Here is a 20,406-nt window from a genome sequence, read left to right as displayed (position 1 = left end):
AGACACGAGAATAAATGTAGCTACAGTGTGGCACATTTGTTTCCTAGAAAGACTGCAAATCTAACGACTACTCACCCTCCATTAAAAAATCCCAAACAAACAAAAAAATCAAACCACTCCCACGGGAAGAAGGGAAATTAATCTGAACTGAAAAGCTGAAGAGTAGGGCCTTGACAGATAACAGAGGGAGGCTGAATGCAAATTCCAGCTCCAGAGAGTGCTGGCAGAAGCCCCTCAGCAAATCCCGACCGCGCAGCGCAGGGGAGGCGCAGCCCCCGCTCCGCAGCCCCAAGCAGGGTACCTGGGATGGCAGCGGGAGCCAGCGCAGCCGCGGGGCTGTGGCAGAGCTCGCAGCCCACTCTGGCTGCCAGGGCTGGGCCCTGCCCCGTATCACTGCCGGTGTGCTCCGCCGTGGATCGGCCAGCATCTCACCCGGTGCGGGGAGAGCGCGAGGTGCCGCCCGCCGCGGGGATGCTCCTGCTCGGCGCGGGCGGGCGAACTCCTGGGTCCCTGCATAGCGTCCCGGTTGGCGGGCCCGGTTGGCGGCCCCGTTCCGCCGGCCCCTCCCGCCGGGGCGCCGCAGGCCGGCTCCCGGTCGCACGTGGCGCGGCGGCCGCCCGCCCCCCGGCCCACGTGTGCCGCCGCGCCGTGCAGTGCCGTGCCGTGCCGTGCCGGCTCCCCGCTGCAGTCCCGGGGCGGCGGGCGGGCGCTGCGGTGCCGGCACAGCGGCATGGCGGCGGCGGCGGGCCCGGGCCGCGGCGGCAGCGGCGGCGGCAGCTGGGGCCGGAGCCGGGGCGCCGTGCTGCTGCTCTTCTTCTCGCTGTCGCCGCGGCCGCCGGCCGGGGCCGCCTGGCTGCTGGGGCTGCGGCCCGAGGACACGACGCCGGGCCGGGTGTCTCTGGAGGGCGGCGCGGTGCAGGCGGCGGAGGGCAGCCGCTTCCTCCTGCGCCTCTACTTCCAGCCGCAGCCCGAGGGCAACGGCAGCCGCGGGCCGGCGGGGGAGCGGGAGCCGAGGCTGGTCTTCATCGAGGAGGCGGCGGCGGGGAGCACGGCGGCGCGGGGCCCGGCGGAGCGGTGCCGGGAGCGCAGCGCCTGGGCCTCGGACGTGGAGGTGGTGGGGCCGCTGCGCTCGGGCGGCGCGGCGGGCTCGGCGCTGGCCGAGGTGCGGGTGCGGGAGCCGCGCAAGGGCGAGGCGGCGGCGGCGCCGGGCGGGCGGCTCTTCTCGCTGTGCGCCTGGGACGGGCGGGCCTGGGCGCACCACGGCGCGGCCGGCGGCTTCTTGCTGCGGGTGCGGCCGGCCGCCCCGCCGCTGGGCACTTGGCTACTGCCGCTGCCCGAGGCGGGCTGGCTGCGGGCGCTGGGCGCCCTGCTGCTGCTGGGGCTGTCGGCGCTGTTCAGCGGGCTGCGCCTCTCGCTGCTCTCGCTGGACCCTCTGGAGCTCCGCGTCCTGCGCAACAGCGGTTCGGCCGCCGAGCGGGAGCAGGCGCGGCGGGTGCAGGCGGTGCGCGGCGGCGGCGGCACCTACCTGCTGTGCACGCTGCTGCTGGGGCAGGCGGGGGCCAACGCGGCCCTGGCCGGCTGGCTCTGCGCCTCCCTGCCCGGCGGCGGGCCGGCGGCGGCGGCCGGCGGGCCGCGGGGAGCGCCCTGGCTGCCGGTGCTGCTGTGCACCGCCGCCGTGTTCCTGGGCGGCGAGGTGCTGCCCTATTCGGTGTGCTCGCGGCACGGGCTGGCCATCGCCTCCCGCACGCTCTGCCTCACCCGGCTGCTGATGCTGGCCGCCTTCCCCCTGTGCTACCCGCTCAGCCGGTTGCTGGACTGGGCGCTGCGGCAGGAGCTCAGCGTCTTCTCTACGCGGGAGCGGCTGCTGGAGACGCTGCGCGCCGCGGGCCCCCACGGCGACCTGGTGCGGGAGGAGCTGGCCATGGTGCAGGGCGCGCTGGAGCTACGCACCAAGGTGGTGGAGGATGTGCTGACACCGCTGGCCGACTGCTTCATGCTCCGGGCCGATGCTGTGCTGGACTTCGCCACCGTCTCTGAGATCCTCCGATCTGGTTACACACGCATTCCAGTCTATGAGGGTGACCGGCGCGACAACATTGTCGACCTGCTCTTTGTCAAAGACCTGGCCTTTGTCGACCCTGATGACTGCACTCCCCTGCAGACTGTCACCCGCTTCTACCGCCGCCCGCTCCACTGCGTCTTCAACGACACACGCCTCGACACGCTGCTCGAGGAGTTCAAGAAGGGTGAGGTCGCCGGGCCACCCTCCGCACCCCCCCGGGCTTCCCCTGCACCCCTCTGCACCCCCAATGGTTTCCAGGTCAGCAGCCTCCACGGGCAGCCCTGCGTGGCCTCCTGGCAGGATGTGGCAGGTACCAGGGATGCTGGGGGGAGTCGGTCCCTGCATGTGCTGGTGTGTCGATGACCCTGGTGTCGCCTGGTGGAACAGCCCCAGGTGCATTGAGGGCCAGCAGCCCTTGATGTCCCTGTGATGCTATGAAGACTCTGAGAGCTTTTGGCCTCACAGGTAGATGGCTCAGCAGGTGAGCCTGTCCCCCAAGGGCTGGCAGCAGTGGACTGGCAGCACGGGCATGGCACCTGCCTTGCACCATTGCCCAGACAGCATTCGCTGCTCTGTTCTGTACAAGGGAGTTTATCACAGGAAATTGCTTCTCATGACTTAGCTTTCACATTTTCAGCTTGGCAGTGAGAAGGAGGTCTATAAAGTGTTTCTATGCAAGTGGTTTAAAGAAAGAAGAAAAGATTAAGCCCTTAGAAAGAGCTGTGCTTTTTTTGCAGCTGTGACAGCATTCATAATGCAGCAGCTGCCAGCAGCCCGAGAGATGCTGAGAGCTGTATTTCATTAAGCATACCTTGAGAATACGCACAGCATGTGTTTTTCTCTCCCCCTGGGAGCTGTGTTTTGCCGCGTGCTACTCACTACGTCATGCTGTGGTGAGTGAGCCCAGGAATGGCTGCAGCAGTGGCAGCTGCATTATGTAATGTGGGAGGGCAGCGCTGGGCTCCGGGCTGCTGGCGCCGCTCTGCCGCAGGCTCAGCTGGTCAGATGAGAAAGGCCAACCTGGCCCACTCCAGAGACAGAGAAAGCCTCTCTGTGAATCATCTCCTGCCCGTTTGTGGAGGTGGGAGGAGGAGAGGACAGGACGTTTCTCAGTGTGCCAGGAATGTGCTCATCAGATACATGCAGGTCAGCATCTTCTCCACAGAGATGTTCGGCTGTGTTCCCACACCACCCAGGATCACAGGCAGAGGAGTTCTGTGTGCCACCACCTGCCCTCTCTGCCCCTCAGCAGGACTGGAGACTCCCAAGAGAGAAAATCAGAAATTTCCTGGTTTTTGAACAAGACTGTTAGCAAAAGCATTGGCATTGTTCTCTGGGTTCAACCTTGGTGAGCTGCAGTAGTCCATGCCCGCCCCCTTCCCCCCATGCCAGCTGTCTCTTGTCTTCCTAATGCCTTATGTGCTTCACAGTTCCTTCCTGGCTGTGTCTTCCTGCAATAGCACTGAAGTTCACCTGAGGTCTCTTCTACCTCTTTCTTGTTTAGAGATGTCACATGATTTTGGCACCCTCTCCCTTGATGAGGCTCCCCTGCAACTTATCTGATTTACTTTGATACACTTCCCCTTCCAAATTTCTTCTCCAGCATGGCACCCTATGGGTCAATAGACCTATAAAAATGGGCTTGTGGTTGCTTGGTTCCCCGTCCTTTGCTTGCTGTCCTCTGTGCCCTCCTTAAACAGAGCTGTTTGGTGTGTGCTGCTCTGTGAGCTCGTGGGTATGGTAACAAACCTTGCTACCTGCCCTGCACTCTCATATGCTGGTCTTCATCTCCGATGAAGATTATGCATCCTTCTTTAACATTGCTCCTTTAAACTCTTGGCATATCACTTCAGTTCTTCCTCCTGTGTATCTGTCTGCCACTGTGGCCTTCTGGGGTATTTTGCTATAGCCCCTATTTAGAGCTGTCCCTAAACCCTTTATCTGTTGCCACCTGACTTCTCCTTGTCTTTTCTAAACTACATGGCTGAAAAGCCTTGCTTTTGGTCTTCATATCTAACTCTGCATGGGGTTTAGCAATTCCAGTTCTTCCCCCAAATGTTCTTCTTCCCAAGAATTGATGTTTTCTTCTGATTCATCTTTCTTCTATTTGTAGGCATTTGGTCACCCCCAGCACCCTGAATTTGCAAACAGTTACCCCCCAGCCCAGCCCTGAGCCCTCCTAAACTGTATTTTTCCAGTTCCAAATGCAGGTTCTCGTGCTGGCTCCCACATTGTGACAGATGTTAGCTCCCAGCTGCCTTCAGCCCCATCCACTGCTGCATCAGCCCTGTTCACTTGACTATTTAATTTCTAAAATAAAGATTTCCCGTTTGTAATTAAGAATCTTTATCACTGTGTCCTTTTGTGTGTCCATTTGAATTATGGTGAAGTATCTTCAAGTTTGATCCAATCAAGGTTGCTTTTCATGGCCTGGTCTTCTGAGACACCTTTACTAATTAGAAAGTAGTCTGATTGCTTGTTGGCTCAGCGAGTGTTTAATGAAGGCATTCATCACTTCACACATCCAAGGTGCCTGCAGGACAGCAAAGCCTCCCACTGATACAGCCCAGCCTCTTTCTAGGAAATTAAAGTCTCTGGTAAGGATGGGCATTAACAACCACCTCCAGGTCCTTATGTCCCTCACAAGCCTTTAGAAAAGCCAGTTTTTCTTTCCTTTTCTCATTATTAACTCAATTTTTGTATCTTTTGTTTCTTTTTGTTATTATAATGTTTACACAAAATTCCTATAACATTTTATATCCTTCTTCCTTGGATAGCAACGTGTACTTCTGATCTGTTTCACTAATGATTAATGTTCTGCCACATCCACTATACCCATACTGTCATTTTTTTGCATAATGTATAAGTAACACAATTTCACTGCCAGAGCTCCTTGCCACAGTACACAAACATTTGTTCTTTCTTACTGAAAATGTCAAGGGATTATTAAACACAGTGCTTTTGGATTCTTCCTCACACCTCTGACAGCACTTTCATTTTCTGTCTCCTACTCACCAATATCTCACTATTATCTTTGTTTACCTGAGGCATTTCTTTTCTCTTGCTGTTCTGTCCCAGCTATGAAGATAATCAGCCTTTTTTCCTCTTTGGTCTTCTGTAGCAGGGTTGGAGGGGAAGCTTTCCTTCATTTGTTTCTAGGTGTGCTCACACTAACCTCGTTTGAGTGCAGTTCATTGCTGCACTGGTGTTTACCTTGATTTTAATCCACAATTAGATGTGTCACAAACTGCCTGCCCCCCAGCAGGACCTTGTGTGGAAGGGATTACCTTCCACAGATCTGTAGCATCAGCTTTCCATTTAATTTAACATTTAAATTGTATTAAATGGTAGCACACACTCAGTGGCACCCAGGGAGCACCTGGCCCAGTGTGGTTATGGTGCCCAAGAGCTGTGAGCTCCTGGTTAGCAAAGCCTGGCCCCTGCTCCATCACAGCAGAACTGGTCAGACTCTTCACCTCTGCCTTTTCACAACCCTGCTGCTGCAGCCATTGTTAGATTTCTCGTTCAGTACTGATTCCTGCCAGAGAGGTGGTTAAATTGGGGGTCCCAATGAGAACTGGGAAAACCCCAGAGAAGACTCCAAACAGCACCAGAGGGGCAGTCTGGTCTGCAAGAGAATAGTGTAGACTTCAATCCACAGCCCAAATAAGGAGGGCAGCTGCAAAAACCATGCAGAAAAACAACATTACAGCAGCATGAGACAGGTTCAGCTGAAGGAAGGAAATACTTGTGCTGCAATATGATTTTGACTTCATCTTCTCAGCAAAAAGAACTCAGAAATACTGAGAGCTGGACACCTAATTTTCCATCTTTTCAAGGAAACTAGACAGTCTTTTATAGAAGGCATATATTGTTTTGCAGCATTAACTGAGAAGTGTTAAGTGAAGGACCCTAGACAAAATGTGTCCCCTCTTCGCTGGAAATAAGAAAATACATACCAGTACAGTAATTTTACCACCTGCAGCCTGGTGAAAGAAGATGAAAATACTGAAGGATTGAAAAAATTGGGAGACAATCTCTTGTCAATTTGTATTGGTACACCTTGGAGTACCTGGCTTTATTCTGGGCTCCCAGGAAAAAATACCAAATACACCAAAAAAATAATTGCACCATATTTAGCAAGCTACAGCTAAGTTGGGAGGCAGATGAGCTTTCTGTAGGACAAACTTTACCTAGGGAATGTGGAGCTATGAGGAGGGCTTTCTGCATTTATTCAGTGTGAAATGTTGTGGGTGATACAATCTGTTTCTCCTCCTTTCTTGAAGATAACCAAGCAATGCATGTTGCAGCTCCAGTCCAGTGATGTAACTGCTCCTGGAAACCTCTTCTGTGAGGTCCACCTCCTTGTTTTGCAGTGCCTCTGGGAAGTCACAGTCTTGTCCCTTCCTCAAGTTGTTTATGGGTTTTGTTGACTGATTTCCTGGAGGGGTCCATGTACAGCACTGGCACCTTTCAGCAAGTAACTTTCCTCTGTCAGAGGAACAGCAGAAAATTACTCTTAATGTTCATTTTCCTGCAGCAGGGCAGAGACTGAGCTGCAACTCAAATTAGCTTTCTGTGGCTTGGCATCTTTTAAGAGTTACTAAAAATAAATTCTCCAAACCCCAAATTTCAGGCTTAGCAGGGAAAACAGCCTGTCCTGTGGAGGACAGCTCTGCCCTAGGGTCTGTCTTTACATTTCAAAATGCTCCACAGCCTCTATTAGACTTCTGCAAATTGGATGTAGCTGGAGAAGGTGCTTACATCTGCCAGGAATTGGGGTCAGTACCATTTCAGATGCTTTTTGTACCATTCCTCTGATCCCTCAGGCACTGTAAGCACACAGTGTTGCTTCAAATTTAACTCAGCCTTCAAGAGATTTCTGCAGGTGCTTTAGTCACTCTGCTGGGCACCTTGATGAGCTGAAGCAATGCCCTCCCAAGGCAGTTGAATGGGTTAAGGAGCCAGTTTTTCCCAGGACCTATCACCTATACCTCTCCTGGACTGTGATTGCCAGGCTGAGAGCAAGGGAGCTGCTGATAGACAAAAAATGGTCTCAGTGTCTCATGCTGCAATTCTGCCTGAAACATTACTGTGCATTTCCCACTAAACTGTGCTAAATCTTGCTGTGTAAGCCCTGGACTGCTCTACCACACCCCAATAATCCCAGGATCAGGCCTGCTCTGGGCAAGCATTCAGCAAAGCAAGAAGAGAGCCAAGTCCTTGGGGGAGAGGGAACCCTGCCACCCAATTCCCTCTTTATAGCTGTCAAAGGCACCTTCATGCTGAGCTCTTGGGTACCCAGGAGGTCAGGATCCTGCTGCACTACAAATGGAAGATGAGATTCTGTGTCCCCTCTAATCTTCTCCTTACCTTTCTGATCTGCAATGGTAATAGATCAGCTATTCCAAATATTCCATCTTTTTTATAGCTTTCCTTAGGATTAGGAAAAGCACAAAAAGAGACTATGAGTGAGGCTACAAACAGATGTAAGCAGGTGAAGTTTTTGTCTCTGAGAAAGGTCTGGGTTAGGTTAGGATTTACAGTTTTTCCTTCACATAGCTCTTATTCTTGTAGAGCTGTGGGACCCTGCATCCCTCTTGGTTGTTTCCCCCTGCTTAGATGTGCATTTCCTCTAGACACAAGGTGTGCTTTTGCCCAAACTGCAGAGTGGTGGTAACACAGGATCCCACTCACACACATTGTCAGTTCAAGGTGCTCAAATCAGGGTCCCCACTTTCTTCAGATGCAGGTCAGCAAGAGAGCATGGAGATGCTGGCAGCCCCTGTGAAGAGCTCTGAAGGAAAGCACGCAGAAAATAGATTTCAGTTACATCATGGTTGTTTCACAAATCAACCTTATTTAAAAATTACTCTTCTTTTTTTTTTCTTCCATTTTGTAGCTGTAAATGGTTCAGGCACAGGTCTGTGCCTGCACCTTTGATCTCCTAATAACAGCTTCATATCTTACTGTAAAATTTATGAAAATTAATTTCATGCTCAGGATGTTCATCCTGTGGAACAAGAGACAAGGCTAAAACATCTTTAACATTCCTCTGGCAGGGTACCTATATTAAAAAAATGATAAAGAAGTAGTCTGGGCTATAATTGAACTCAACAGCACTTTCTTTCCCAGAAATCAAGGCATTTCCATGTGTTCAGATCCCGTTCCCTCATTGGGGAAGATGCTTGGAGGTGGATCTATGAGCCCAAGGTCATTTAGGTGCCTATGAAAATCAGGCTCCTAAAAATGGGCATAAAAGCTTTGGATAGCTGTTCAGATGCTTGTTCCATCTGGAAGCTCTCAGCTGTTTATATTAGCTCTGTAATTTAGCATTTTGAGGCATTAACTTTCCACTGAAGCTGTTGTTTGAAAAGAGCAGATTTCATGTAGCTCATAAAGAATTTAGTGCAGTTGTATCCCATGCTGAGCAGACACTTAATCACCTATAGACTTCCTGTGCCAGAGCAGTCCTGTGGAGGCCGGCGGAGCTGCTTGCACAAGGAAAGTTAATTGCCCATTTGTTCTAGCATTTGCCAAACCAAGGCTTTGATGCTCAAGTGTTCCACTGTGCTTTCCTGCATCAGCAATAGCCCTGTAAAGTTTACGTGTGACAGCTTGCTAGTGGGGAAGCAGCTCACCCTTATAATTCATCTCATTTGAGCTATCGAGCAGTGGTTACAATAGCACGGGTTTTGGAATCAGTTTTACAGATCTTAAAGGTGTTTTAGGTCAAGTCTGGGGGTTTGTTTAAGTTATTTACCCCCTCTGTTGTGCTCCCACTGAGGCTGACCTGCTGGATAATGGCAGCAGAGGCAAATGTGACCCCTCTGATGTCCCCAGGTCTGTCCCTATGCCACCCTCCCTTAGACATTGCTTCCACCTCATTGCCAAGATTCTGCCCTTGTACACGCTCCAAAGGCCACTGCTTTTCCTCCCCTACAAGTGCAGCAGCTCCCAGGGCTGGGCAGAGGGATCTAGCTGAGCTTGGCAGCACTGCCCAGGAGGGAACAAGCCATGGCCATACAGCCAAGGCACCTGCAAACCCCACACCGAAATTTAAGGGGTCTGTTGAAAAGCTGATGGGAGGAGATACAGGACCCAGTCAAGCCAGAGGGGTGGGACACAACTTTGGCAATGATCTCATGTCTTTCAGGTGGGAAATGGGAGCATGTCAGCCCTCCCCCAGAGGGGAGCAGCTGTGAGCAGCACTCACTTAAAGGACTGGGACTGGCTGGCATTCAGGGCTTTTTGTGACATGGACACCACTGGCCAGGCACGGGCTGGGATCAGCTCTCCTGGTATGGGCAGCAGCAACCACACTGAACTGCAACAATTTTCCATTGTTGGGTACCTGCTCCATTTCTAGTGTGGATATTAGCCTGGAAACATGAACCTGGGAGTTTGGAGTGTGAACACAAGTGTTTATTTTCTGTGAAAATAAAGAACTCTGGAGTGCTCTAACAGCCCTATTGGCTCTGCCCCCAGTGCAGTGAAGCCATGGGTCCCCTTTCAGGCTAATGGTGCTGGGTTATTTCTAAATAATCTCATTTGCAGCTACGTGAACATAGAGCTTGAATCACATTTCTAGTGTAAATTGCAGTGTCGATGTAGATGTTTGGCCAAAAAAAGAATTGCCTCCATCACTCTCTGACTGCCTTTAAGTAGCACCTAAGCTTTTTGTAAGGGCTTGGTGGTTTTGGGTTGCATGTAAATGTCATTAACAACAAGCTCTCAGCCAAAAGAAATAACTTTTTCCCCCTCCTCGCTCACCCAAGGACTTGTAGGAGACCAGATGGCCCCAGTGTTTGGGAGCAGAGTTTGGCAAAGGAGACCTTTTCAAAAGCTGGACTTTGCTAAGATGAAATGTAGCTGTCGCTGCTGTCTTGCAGCCAACTCCTCTGCTTTTTTCTTCTTAAGTGCTGTGTTGCTTTGTGGACAGAAAAGATGCACAAACCTATGTATGAAAGGAGTGAAATAGCCCAGTCTAAAGAACATGCTGAATTTTCAGTGCCCCGGGGCTATTGATTTGGGGTTTTTTAAAGTAAATCTCAGTGCTACTTGCTGCAATGTTATGTTCTCATTTCTAAATCTGTAGGCGTGGGAGGCAGCGAGCTGCTCTCTGAAATCTTGCAATAAAACCTTGGTATGAGGAGGAGGGAATTTATACTGTGGAAAATGCCCAAGATTTGCTGTGAGAAATGTATAGTGCTGATCTTCAGCTGAGAAATGTCGTCTGCTCGTCCCAAATCCAGGGCAGGGTTATTTGAAGGTTACATGATCCTCAGCAAGCCATGATTGTGGGGCTGCCAGGCTGCTCTGGGTGTGCTTGTCCCTGCACCTCTGCACGGATGAGAGCTGGCAGGGCAAGGAAGGAGCTGTGCACCTGGCAGGAGCCCACCCTGTCACATCTTTATGCATGGGTGCTGTTCACATCCCCTGTCAGGAGCAGCAGGAGAGCTGGCTGGGATGGGTTTATGGGAGAAGTGGGTGCAGAGGCAGCTGCATGGCAGAGAAGACTTTTCCCTGTTTTGGGTGACCATTGCTGCTCAAGGAGCTCAGCTGTGAGCCCAGGGGGAAATAAGGTGTCAGCAGCTCCCCAGAGGTCGCTGCAGCTTGGAATTCAGGTGTTAGCAGCTTCCCAGAGCTCACTGCAGCTTGGAATTCAGGTGTTAGCACCTTCCCAGAGGTCGCTGCAGGACTCCTGAGCTTGTGCAGGCATTGCAACAGGAGACCTCAGGGATGCAGAGCAAACAGAGGGAGCAGAAGTTTTTGGCTGTGGTGCCAATGAGGGTGCTTTTAAGTAAAACTAGAGGTTCAGAATCTGTGTGTGCTGGTGGGCAGTGTGGGAGCCACACAGGCAGCAAGAAACCCAGGGCTGTTCATTGGCAGTTCCAAGAACATGTTGGATCTGGAAACCCAGAAGTTGTTTGTGGCTTGGAAGTCGGGTTCTGGTCGAGATGCTGAGCAGGATCATAAATCAGAGCAGCCAGTAAAAGAAGGGAGAGGTTGAAAAAGTCAAAACAGCTTACAGAGATCTGGACATGCAAAAACAAATAGAAATGTTTCAAGTATGCCAAAACCAAGAAACTTGAGAATGTGTCAGCAGAGCTGCCAGCTTACAAGGGACAAGTGAGGAAGCTGAAACTGTGATCCAGGAACACTGGGACTTCTGAGCAGGAGTCAACATCATTGCAGCTGAAGGTCCTGGACTCACTCTGTTTATTTAAGGTAACATAGAGAAGATGCTGTTAAGGGGAAGACTTGGAGAAGAATTTCAGGTGCAAGCTGATGGGTTGAAAAGTATTCAGTGTCTGCATCCAGATGGTTCACCCAAGAGTTCTGCAGGAGCTGGGCTGAAAGCTGCAAACAAACATTCATGTTTCTGCATAAAAACCAGCTGCTGTTTCAAGGAGATTGAGGCTTTGCCCATATTTTATGAAAAACCTCAGTATTGGTCTACACAGTGATGGATAGAAAGATGAGGGGGAGCTGTTCCTGGCAATTTAATAAGAAAGATAATTAGCAATAGAATAAGAAACACCAGGAGGATATGGGAAATCAGTAGAGCCAAGGACACATTCACATTTCTGTGTTGGAGAACATTGTCTCATTGCTCTGCTAAGAGTTTCATGTCAATGCAGCTGAGGGTAAGGAAGAGATGGTGTAATGTACACTTCATTCCTGCACAGGAGGCTTTCAAAGAGCTGAACAGAGTGACTCGCAGCCTGGGTAAAGAGGGAAAGTGGCCCCCAAGAGGAGCTTACATGTACAAACCAGTCTGGACAGGGCTGTCCTGTTAGGCTGGGCTGCATGTCCAGCCCTTCTCCTTGGGCTAGCACCCGTGGGTGGGTTTGGGTGACAGTGTCTGCTGTGATCTGTGCCTCCCACCAAACCCTGCCCACCTGCCTGCATCCCTGGGCATCCCTCTCAGGATCACCAGGCCAGGTGTCTCAGTGCCACTCTGCTTTTCCCCTGCAGGGAAGTCCCACCTGGCCATCGTGCAGCGGGTGAACAACGAAGGGGAAGGAGACCCGTTCTACGAGGTGATGGGCATTGTCACCCTGGAGGATGTCATCGAGGAGATCATCAAGTCCGAGATCCTGGATGAGACAGATCTCTACAGTTAGTGTCCCAGAGCAGCTACTGCGGTTGCAGGAGCCAGGGTGGGAGCCTGCACAGACACACAGACGTGGGTAGGAAACACGCCAGAGCAAATTGTGGTTCTTCCCCAGAGTAATTTGCTAGTGATGGGAAAGACAAGAATGATGGAGAGATGCTGGTCAAGGGTCTCTATCTTGGATGCTCAAAATAGAGAAGTACCAGCATCAGCAGTGGGTGGCTGGGCAGGGCCTGACCTAGGAACATCTGTGCTGGGCATGAAATGGGTGGTTCCCAAGCTCATTTGCATCTCTGGGTGATGCATCCAGCCTGGAGAGCCCAGGTTTACAGTCATGTGTGATTTACAGTCCTGCTCCCTGCCCTGGGAGCTGCTCCCAAGGCTGCATGCACAGCAGGTTTTATGCACCCCACTGCTCCATCTGCTGCTCCTCAGCAGCCCTGCCATAGGGTGCAGCCAGACATGCCTGTCCCTGTGTGTGTGCATGTGCCATGGGGCCCTGCAGCTGCAGCAGCTTTGTCAGTGCCTTCTCTGCTCTGCTCTGCTCTGCCTGCAGCTGACAACCGGAAGAAGGAGCGGGTTCCCCACCGGGGACGCAAGCCCCAGGATTTCTCCATCTTCAGGCTCTCAGAGAGTGAGATGAAGGTGAAGATCTCCCCACAGCTCCTCCTGGCCACCCATCGGTTCATGGCAACAGGTACACTTGCCCTTGTGCAGGCCCTGCAGCACCAGCCCCACAGGGCATCCCTAAGCCATCCCTGGGTCAGACTCCCCCCCACTGAGCAATTTCCACCCACTGGACCTACAGCCTGGACATTCCACTGCCCCACCAGTGGGGTCTGCATTTGTCTTCCCTCTTGGCAGTGGGTGCTTAGGCTGCAGGAGCAGGGCTGTGCAGCTCAGAGATGAGGGTTCTGGCAGTCCTGGGCCTGTTGAGCACAGCATGTGTGTGTTGCCTCCCCTCTAGAAGTGGAGCCTTTCAAGTCCCCCTACCTCTCTGAGAAGATCCTGCTGCGGCTCCTGAAACACCCCAATGTCATCCAGGAGCTCAAGTTCGACCGGAAGAACAAGAAGGCAGCAGAGCATTACCTCTACCAGCGCAACCGCCCTGTCGACTACTTCGTGCTCATCCTGCAGGTGCTGGGGCAGCAGCGAGCAGAGCGGGGCAGGCCTGGCCCTGCTTTCTCCTTGCCACCGTGTTCTGGGCTGCTTCTAATAGCAAAGATGCCCGTCCTCTTGTGTGGGACAGCAGCCCTGGGTGGGTCAGGAGCACGGGGAACTTGTCTGAGAGGGTTTTCCTCCTCCTTCCAGGGGAAGGTGCAGGTGGAGGTCGGCAAGGAAGGACTGCGCTTTGAGAACGGGGCCTTCACCTACTATGGTGTCCCTGCCATCATGGCTGTTGTCTCCTCAGGTGAGGCCTCTGTGGGCTCCCTCTGGCCCTGCCTTTGCCTCAGCAGCGTCCATGGAGGCTGAACCAGCTGGTGCCAGGAGAAGGGGCTGGCCATGGGGTGGGGTGGCCCTGCTTTGGGGTGTGGGGCAGGAGCCCTTCCTCTGCTGTTCCCACACCTCCAACTGTTGTTTCAGAAAATGATGTGCGAAAAATGGGAAGCCTGGCAGGATCCTCCTTCCTACGTAAGTATTTTGGGACAGGCTGAGGCCCTAAAACCTCTCTGCAGCGCTGGCTGGCTGGAGGGGCTATGGCTTTTCTCCCCATGCAAAACAGCTCAGACTGTGCTGAGGTAGACAGAGAAACAACATGCTGAGGGGCTGATGCAGCAAAGACCCCACAGAGTGACTTGGAGGTCCCTTTGAGATCCCTTTGATGTCCTTTTGAAGTTTCTACCACATGCTGGCTCTCTGCTGGTGGGTCCCAGCATGGCTGGTGCTGCAAGGGGCAGTGCCCACAGGTGGGTGTTATATTCATTCTAGGTCTCAGCATAACACCTTTAGACCCATTTGCCTTCCTGAGGCTCTCAGGGCACAACCTGAACACGGGGCCCACATTGGACTGCTTGGGAATTGCAGAGATGGGCTGATTTACCTGTGAGCTATTTGCATGTGATGATGGTGGGAAATTAGCCGAATGCCAATAAATTCCCTGCCTGCAGAGTTGGGTTAAGAAGCAGATCCCCTGCTTGCAGGAGTTGAGAGGGAGCTCTGACTAGGGGAGATTGAGAGGTACCCCCTTCTTTGCTATAACCCTACAAAGGTTTGGTCCCGTGAGGCTCAGGAGCAGGTTGAGGTGCTGCTCACTCCCTGTCCATCACATCCCTCATCAAACCCCAGATATTGCAATCAGATCTGCAGTGCTGATGGTGAGCTGAGATGCTCTACCTGCCTAATCAAAACAGGCACCTACTAAATGCAGTCTTTAGGGAGATGTAAAGAGGAATGCCATCAAGAGAACAGGGGGAGTCTCTTGGGGCAGGTGGCTCACTCTGGTGGGTCCCAGTCTTTCTGCAGCTCTAGAGTTCACCTATTTCCTGCTGCTTGCTCTGCTCCTGCAAAAGGCTGGCTCTGGACTGATGGATTAACCCCCCAGTGCACATTCCTGCTTCGCCCTGTGTCCAGGTTTGGACAGAGGAAACAGTGAAATGGCCACTTTCTGCCAGAGTGCTGCTGGATGTCCCAGTGTCCTGTGTTCTCGGTGAGAGTCCTCCCGGGCGCAGTGGGGCTCAGGCAGTGAGCGCTGCCTTGGGCCAGCAGGGCAGCAGTGGGTGATGTGTCAGAGCAGCCGAGCATGTCTGCAGTGCCGCCTGCTGGGACGGTGCTGCTCGGGGCTCCTTGGCGCCCCGTGCTCCCCATGACACTGCCGGGAGGTGTTTTCTGCCGTGCAGCCATTCCTGCCTGCGGGGGACAGAGCTGCGGCACACCCCTGGCCAGCAAGGAGGCAGGCTGGGAGGTAACAGGGCATCTCCTTTTTGGGGGTGGCTGGCATCCTCTTTTCTCCTTGAAGGAAGGGACTGTGAGTAGAGTATCACAGCTGAGAATTCAGACAGCAACCTGAAGGATTTAACGAGTTGTTATCAATTAACTGTTATTATGCAATTGTTTTATCTGCAGATGATCTTTGGCATTAGTGCTGTGTGGGAGGGTCAGGCAGTGGGAGTACGGAGTCAATGCTAGTGGTTATCAAATCATTCTTTGCTCCCATCAGGACAAGGTCATTCCAGCAGTGCTTCTTGCTGATGTCTTTTTTATTTGCAGAACGTTTTGATTCAGGGGAGGACATGGAACAGGAATTCCTGGGAGAGCAGCAGGGAGATTAGAAAAGGGGACTGCAGGGCAAATTTCCTGGGGGTTTTACATTTGAAGCAATTTTTAAACATTAACCACACAGGCATCAGATAGTTCCTAGAGTGCTGCAGCCGTGCTTTGGAGGCAGGGCAGGAGGGCTGGCAGCTGGGGCATCATGACAATGGCTGGAGTAGGGGCTGGCAGCCAGCAGGCTCACATCTCCCTCTGTTTTCGAGGTGGGCAATGGCAGTGGTGAAAGCAGAGACTGGCAAGTGTTGAGGAGTGCGTCACTTACCCTGTGTGTTGGTGTCTCTGTGCTTCCCCATCCCCTGTGGCATGGCCCAGGAACGCTGTCCCGGGCAGCAGTCACCAGCAGGGGAAATGGCCTGCCCTAGAAATTGTCATTGCTGCTGTAACCCATGGCAATAAAACATGGAAAGTGAGTGTCTATGATTTACCTTCTCTGTGGCAATGGGTCAGGCAGCCCCAGGTGCAGAGTCCTGGCTTCTTGCAGCTCCTGCAAGGATCAGCCCCAGTGGGTGGCTCTTCCTGGCATCACCTAAAGGCTGTTGAGACCCAGGACTTTTCAAGGAACTGCAGGCAGCCTGACATGAATCCCTTTGCTCTGCATCACTTTGAAGAGCTTCTGTCAGCCCCGGCCTGCAGCTGTGGGGCTGGGGCAGTGACTTGTGCAGAGATACTCCTTCTCTGTCATGTGCCTGCACACACAAGCGCAGTGATTTAGCTTCCACCCATCTCCCAGGTGGCATAAGCAGACCACAAAGTCCCCTGTCCTGGTAATGGCTGGTAAAGGGCTAGAGCCAAGTGCCAGCACTTAGCTCATGGGGGAAAGATGCTTTCTACCCATGCCAAGGTTCCACGAGTTGTGTGGCTCTGCAGACAGGCCTGGCAGGAGCAGATCTCCTCTGCCAGCCTCACCTCCCCTTACCTGATCACAGAGCAACCTGCTGATAAACAACTTCCAAGACTGTGTTCCTGCCCGTGGCCCTGTTCCTCTCTCCAGAGCAGAAGCAGCAGGCTGTAAAAGGGGTGGGAAGGGATGCTGGAGACAGCAATGGGTGCTCAGCCCAGGACTACTGGCACATGATTCTTATTCTTCTTCTTCCTCTTGGTCTGTATCCCACCCTCACCTCCATCCCCCACCTTTCCTCTGGGTCCCCTCCTTCCCTCTCCCTCTGTGTCTCTGCAGTGCCTGTCTCAGTGTCCCGTACTTTCGCCTTCAGCAGAGGGGACTCCCTGGCTGGCTCTCCAGGTAACTGGGCATGGCTTTGGCCAGGGGCCTCTGCATGTGACAGGCTCCTTCCAGCACCTGTCCACAGTGCCCCAGCCCCCTCCTCCCTGCATGCTGGGCAGTACCCATGGCACCCCTGGGCAACCCTCACTGGTTGGTGACACACTGGGGCCAGCAGTCCTGCCACAGCCTCCCCAATATGATACAAATCCCTGGAAGAATGGGATGGGGACAAGGGGAAGCCATGGGCTTGGGCTCTCTTTGGTGTGCACTTCCTGTAATTTCCTGCACTTAGCTCTTGGGGTTTTGGCTTGCTGCTTTTGGTGACAGTGACCTGCAGCCCTGCATGCCTGCTGCCCTGCCCCCCTGGCTTTCTGCTGATCCGGGTAATAAAAAGCATTCTAGCAGCAGAGCAAAGTCAGCACGACGTCACCTATGCAAGGAACAAGCTGCCTTTGTTCCCTAATAAATCACTGAATAGACAAAATCCATCATGCCGTGTGTCAGAGGCCATGCTGTGTATCAGAGGCCATCAGTCAATGTGAGTGACAGACCAGCTTGCCATGGCAGCCTCTCCTCCTGATCTGTCATAGTTGGGGTGAACAGGAGCATGCCCTTGAGACAGGTTAAGCAAATACTCACAGCCTGCCAGCTGCAACCAGGAGAAGTTGTGCCAAATGTGGTGCAGAAGACCAGCAATAACAGGAGGGCTGTCAGCAACAGGCAGGCAGCAGCCCTAACCTCTGCTGCTGCTGGCCCCGGCTCAGAGTCCTGCCCAGTGCCTCTGGTTTGTGTGGGGCTGGCATGGCACTGCACACACCAGCCTGCAGTGAGCAGGGCAGGCTGCAGGGCCCCTGCCAGCCCTGTGTCCTGGGGAACAGCCCCTGGAGGTGACTGCACCAGCACTGGGAAGCCAAGCAGCAGCACGTGTGAGTGTGTGCCTGTCCCTGCTGTCCTCTCCTGCAGTGAACAGGTCACCGTCGCGCTGCAGTGGCCTCAACCGCTCAGAGTCCCCCAACCGGGAGGACTATGGAGGGAGCAGCACACAGCTCCACAGCAGCAGCAACAACATCTACACGCCCGACTACTCTGTGCACATCCTCTGCGACGTGCAGTTCGTCAAGGTACGGCCAGGGCTGGCAGGGACTGTCCCACCCTGCCCACCCCTGTCCAGGTGCCCTCATGCCCCACTGTGCCCCAGGAGCCTGGTGGGTGCTGAGGAGTCTTGCACTTCCTCCTGCTGGAGGTTTGGAGCCACCAAGTCTCCGAGAGGTGCTGGTGGGCCCGGTGCCCACTGAGCTGGGTGCACGTGTGTGTGCCAGGTGACCCGGCAGCAGTACCACAACGCGCTGGTGGCCAGCCGCATGGACAGCTCGCCGCAGTCCCCGGACATGGAGGCCTTCGACAGGGACTCAACCAAGGCCTCGACTGCACGGGGAACCCCACAGACACCTAAGGAGGACCCTGCCACCCTCCTGAATGAGAGGAACAGCATCATGTGTGAGTCACCCAACAGCATTCCTTCCCTGCCACAGGCCAGCACTGCATGTCCCCTGGGGGGGACTGTGCTGGGACCCTCTGGCACAATGCACACACCACCCCTGGGATGCAGCTGCACAAGGAGTGGGGCTCGCATACAGTGCAGGCATTTGCACACACACACACACCTGTGGATGTCTGCACGTCGACACAGCTGCTAGTGTGCAGCATGTAATTCCCCATTGCCTTGTGCTCGTGTCCGGGGGCTCCAAGCAGTTGGACCTGCTGCCATGGCTGGCATGCTGCTGCGTCCTGCCCCAGGCCACAGCAGCTCCGTGCCTGTGTCCCTGCAGGCAGCCGCTCGGAGGGGCTGCGCAGTCCCAGCGAGTCGGTGTTCCTGCGCATGGAGGGCATCCCCTTCATCCAGGAGGAGCTGGCTGACAACGAGGAGAACAGCAAGCGGCAGAGTGAGTCTGGCGGGGGGCACACACACCTGAGCCCGGGGCTGGCGAGGCCACAGTGCCCTGAGGTGCTGCAGCCGTGCTGGGCTTTTGCAGACAGTGAGTGCTGCGGGACCGTCCTGGAAGCAGAGTCCCCAGGGCGAGAGGCCGGGACCAGCTCATCGCCGAGCAGCTCTGAGGAGGCGCTGGGCAAGAGGCTGCTGAGATCCCTCAGTGAGTGACTGACCCAGGCACGGCACACCCAGGGGATGGCTCTGCCTCAACACCCCATTGCCTGTGTCAGCTGTTCCCATCTTGGGGACGCCCTGCAGGGGGATGTTGTGGAACAGGGGACAACCTAGCTCCCTGTCAGTACCTCGGCAGAAGGCAAAATGGCACCTAGGACTAGCTCAGGCAGAGCCAGCCACTAGGTCCTGGCCCAGCCCTATGCACCCCTGCCCTGAGCACCATTGCTGCTGCAGGTGGGCGCAAGCAGCGGACATCGTCAGAAGGTGAGAAGTCTCCAGAGGAAAGCTCCAATCTCGCCCCATTGATCACCTGAGCAGTAGCGTGGCCAGAGCACAGTGCTGGAGGCCCGTGCAGACTGGAGGTAAGATCCTGCCTCTTGGTGCAACATTCCTTCCCCAGAAATGAGAGGTCACTCAGTTTAAATGGTGTAAAATAAGTTTCACACAGCAAAGCCAAATGGGGTGGTCTGGAGCCCATGGAGGTGCGTGTGTTGATGGCGGCTGGAGCAGGATCAAGGGATATGGAGCAGGATCTGCTCTCAACAGCAGACTGGATGTCAGAGACGAGTGAGAGCTTGGCTCATATTTTCACTGTCGGCACCAGCATACACCTGAGCTTGGCTAGGAAAGGGGCTACAGGCCTGAGCAGCAGCAGTCAGAGAGGGCAGGCTCTGGCCACCTGCACCAGACTGTGCTTGTGTCTTGCAGGTCTGCAGCATGGGGTCTCCTGCCGAGGCTCACGTCCAACAGCAGGAGGTCTGCACTCGCTCGCTGCCTGTCCGCCCTCTCGTGCCGCCCCTCCCTGCAGGATCTGTGCAGAGCCTCATCCCCAGGCGAGAAAGGATGGACCCCACAGGGCTGAACCACGCAGGCAGCCTGCACCAGCTAGCTGGAGTCCAAGGGCCCTTGCCCTTGCGAGCCGCTCCCTGGTAGCATCTGGTGTCAAGGAAGAGGTGGAAAAAGGAAAGGTGAAAAAGTGTCTGTGACGGCATCCCTGCAAGCAGCGCAGGGAGGGGCAGCCCAAGCCAGAACTGCCCTTTAACATCACTTACCATCCCCATCCCAGCGAGGCCCGGAGCCCTGCAGTGCCGGTGCTGCAAGATGTCGTCTCCAGCAAGAGGAGAATGTGCTCTTTGGGGGTGCCACAGCAGCTAAGGGCCTCAGCACACATTGGTGCCGTGCCTGGTGACACGCCCGCTTGCAGCGCCTCGCTCATGCTGGCCATGGACATGGCCCAGCCCTCCCGAAGCCCTGCCAGGCCCAGGGCAAGGAGCCCCGCTCACCCCCAGTGCAGCCCCCTCGCTGGGGAGGGGGCTCTCCATGCTGCATTGGACCATCCTCCTCTCCACACACGCCTGCTGCTGTGAGGGAGGCTCGCACCAAGACCTGGGGGTGGGACAGACCAGTCAGTAGTTTTTGTAGAGGCTCAACGCAACGGGAATATCAACATTAAAAGTGATTTTTCCCTGAGTGATGCCCTCTCTGTGTCCATGGGTGAGGGAAAGATGCTCACCCCTCCCAGCAGGCCAGGCTGCCTAGGGCCACAGGTGCCAGGAGTAACAGCACTC

The 20,406-nt window shown here is 54.4% G+C and overlaps 1 protein-coding gene across 2 annotated transcripts; it reads left to right on the top strand.

Annotated features, from left to right (window-relative positions):
• Nucleotides 1-307: 307 nt before the first annotated feature.
• CNNM1 (cyclin and CBS domain divalent metal cation transport mediator 1) lies at nt 308-20,308 on the top strand. Of its 2 annotated transcripts, XM_005481192.4 has the most exons (13): nt 312-2,246; nt 12,044-12,187; nt 12,739-12,879; nt 13,150-13,319; nt 13,494-13,593; nt 13,767-13,814; nt 16,630-16,692; nt 17,638-17,795; nt 17,994-18,171; nt 18,504-18,617; nt 18,708-18,824; nt 19,073-19,200; nt 19,547-20,308. In XM_005481192.4, exons 1-12 carry the CDS (start codon nt 731-733, stop codon nt 19,150-19,152), a joined length of 2,829 nt encoding a protein of 942 aa, XP_005481249.3. In that variant the 5' UTR covers nt 312-730; the 3' UTR covers nt 19,153-19,200; nt 19,547-20,308. The 2 variants fall into 2 exon arrangements, with proteins under 2 accessions (XP_074401162.1, XP_005481249.3); XM_074545061.1 differs by having other exon boundaries at nt 308-2,246; nt 18,504-18,824.
• The last annotated feature ends 98 nt before the right edge of the window (nt 20,309-20,406 follow it).

The sequence above is a fragment of the Zonotrichia albicollis genome, chromosome 7 (assembly GCF_047830755.1).
Source record: "Zonotrichia albicollis isolate bZonAlb1 chromosome 7, bZonAlb1.hap1, whole genome shotgun sequence".
Classification (NCBI taxonomy): Eukaryota; Metazoa; Chordata; class Aves; order Passeriformes; family Passerellidae; genus Zonotrichia; species Zonotrichia albicollis.
This window is presented reverse-complemented; position numbering and strand designations above follow the sequence as displayed.

Bases quoted from the DNA above. Each gene is read 5' to 3' on its own strand.
- CNNM1 (XM_074545061.1), top strand. From the start codon at position 731: ATGGCGGCGGCGGCGGGCCCGGGCCGCGGCGGCAGCGGCGGCGGCAGC. The intron at 13,815-16,629 runs GTAAGTATTTTG...GTGTCTCTGCAG, and splicing joins GGCAGGATCCTCCTTCCTAC to TGCCTGTCTCAGTGTCCCGT. The intron at 18,172-18,503 runs GTGAGTCACCCA...GTGTCCCTGCAG, and splicing joins TGAGAGGAACAGCATCATGT to GCAGCCGCTCGGAGGGGCTG.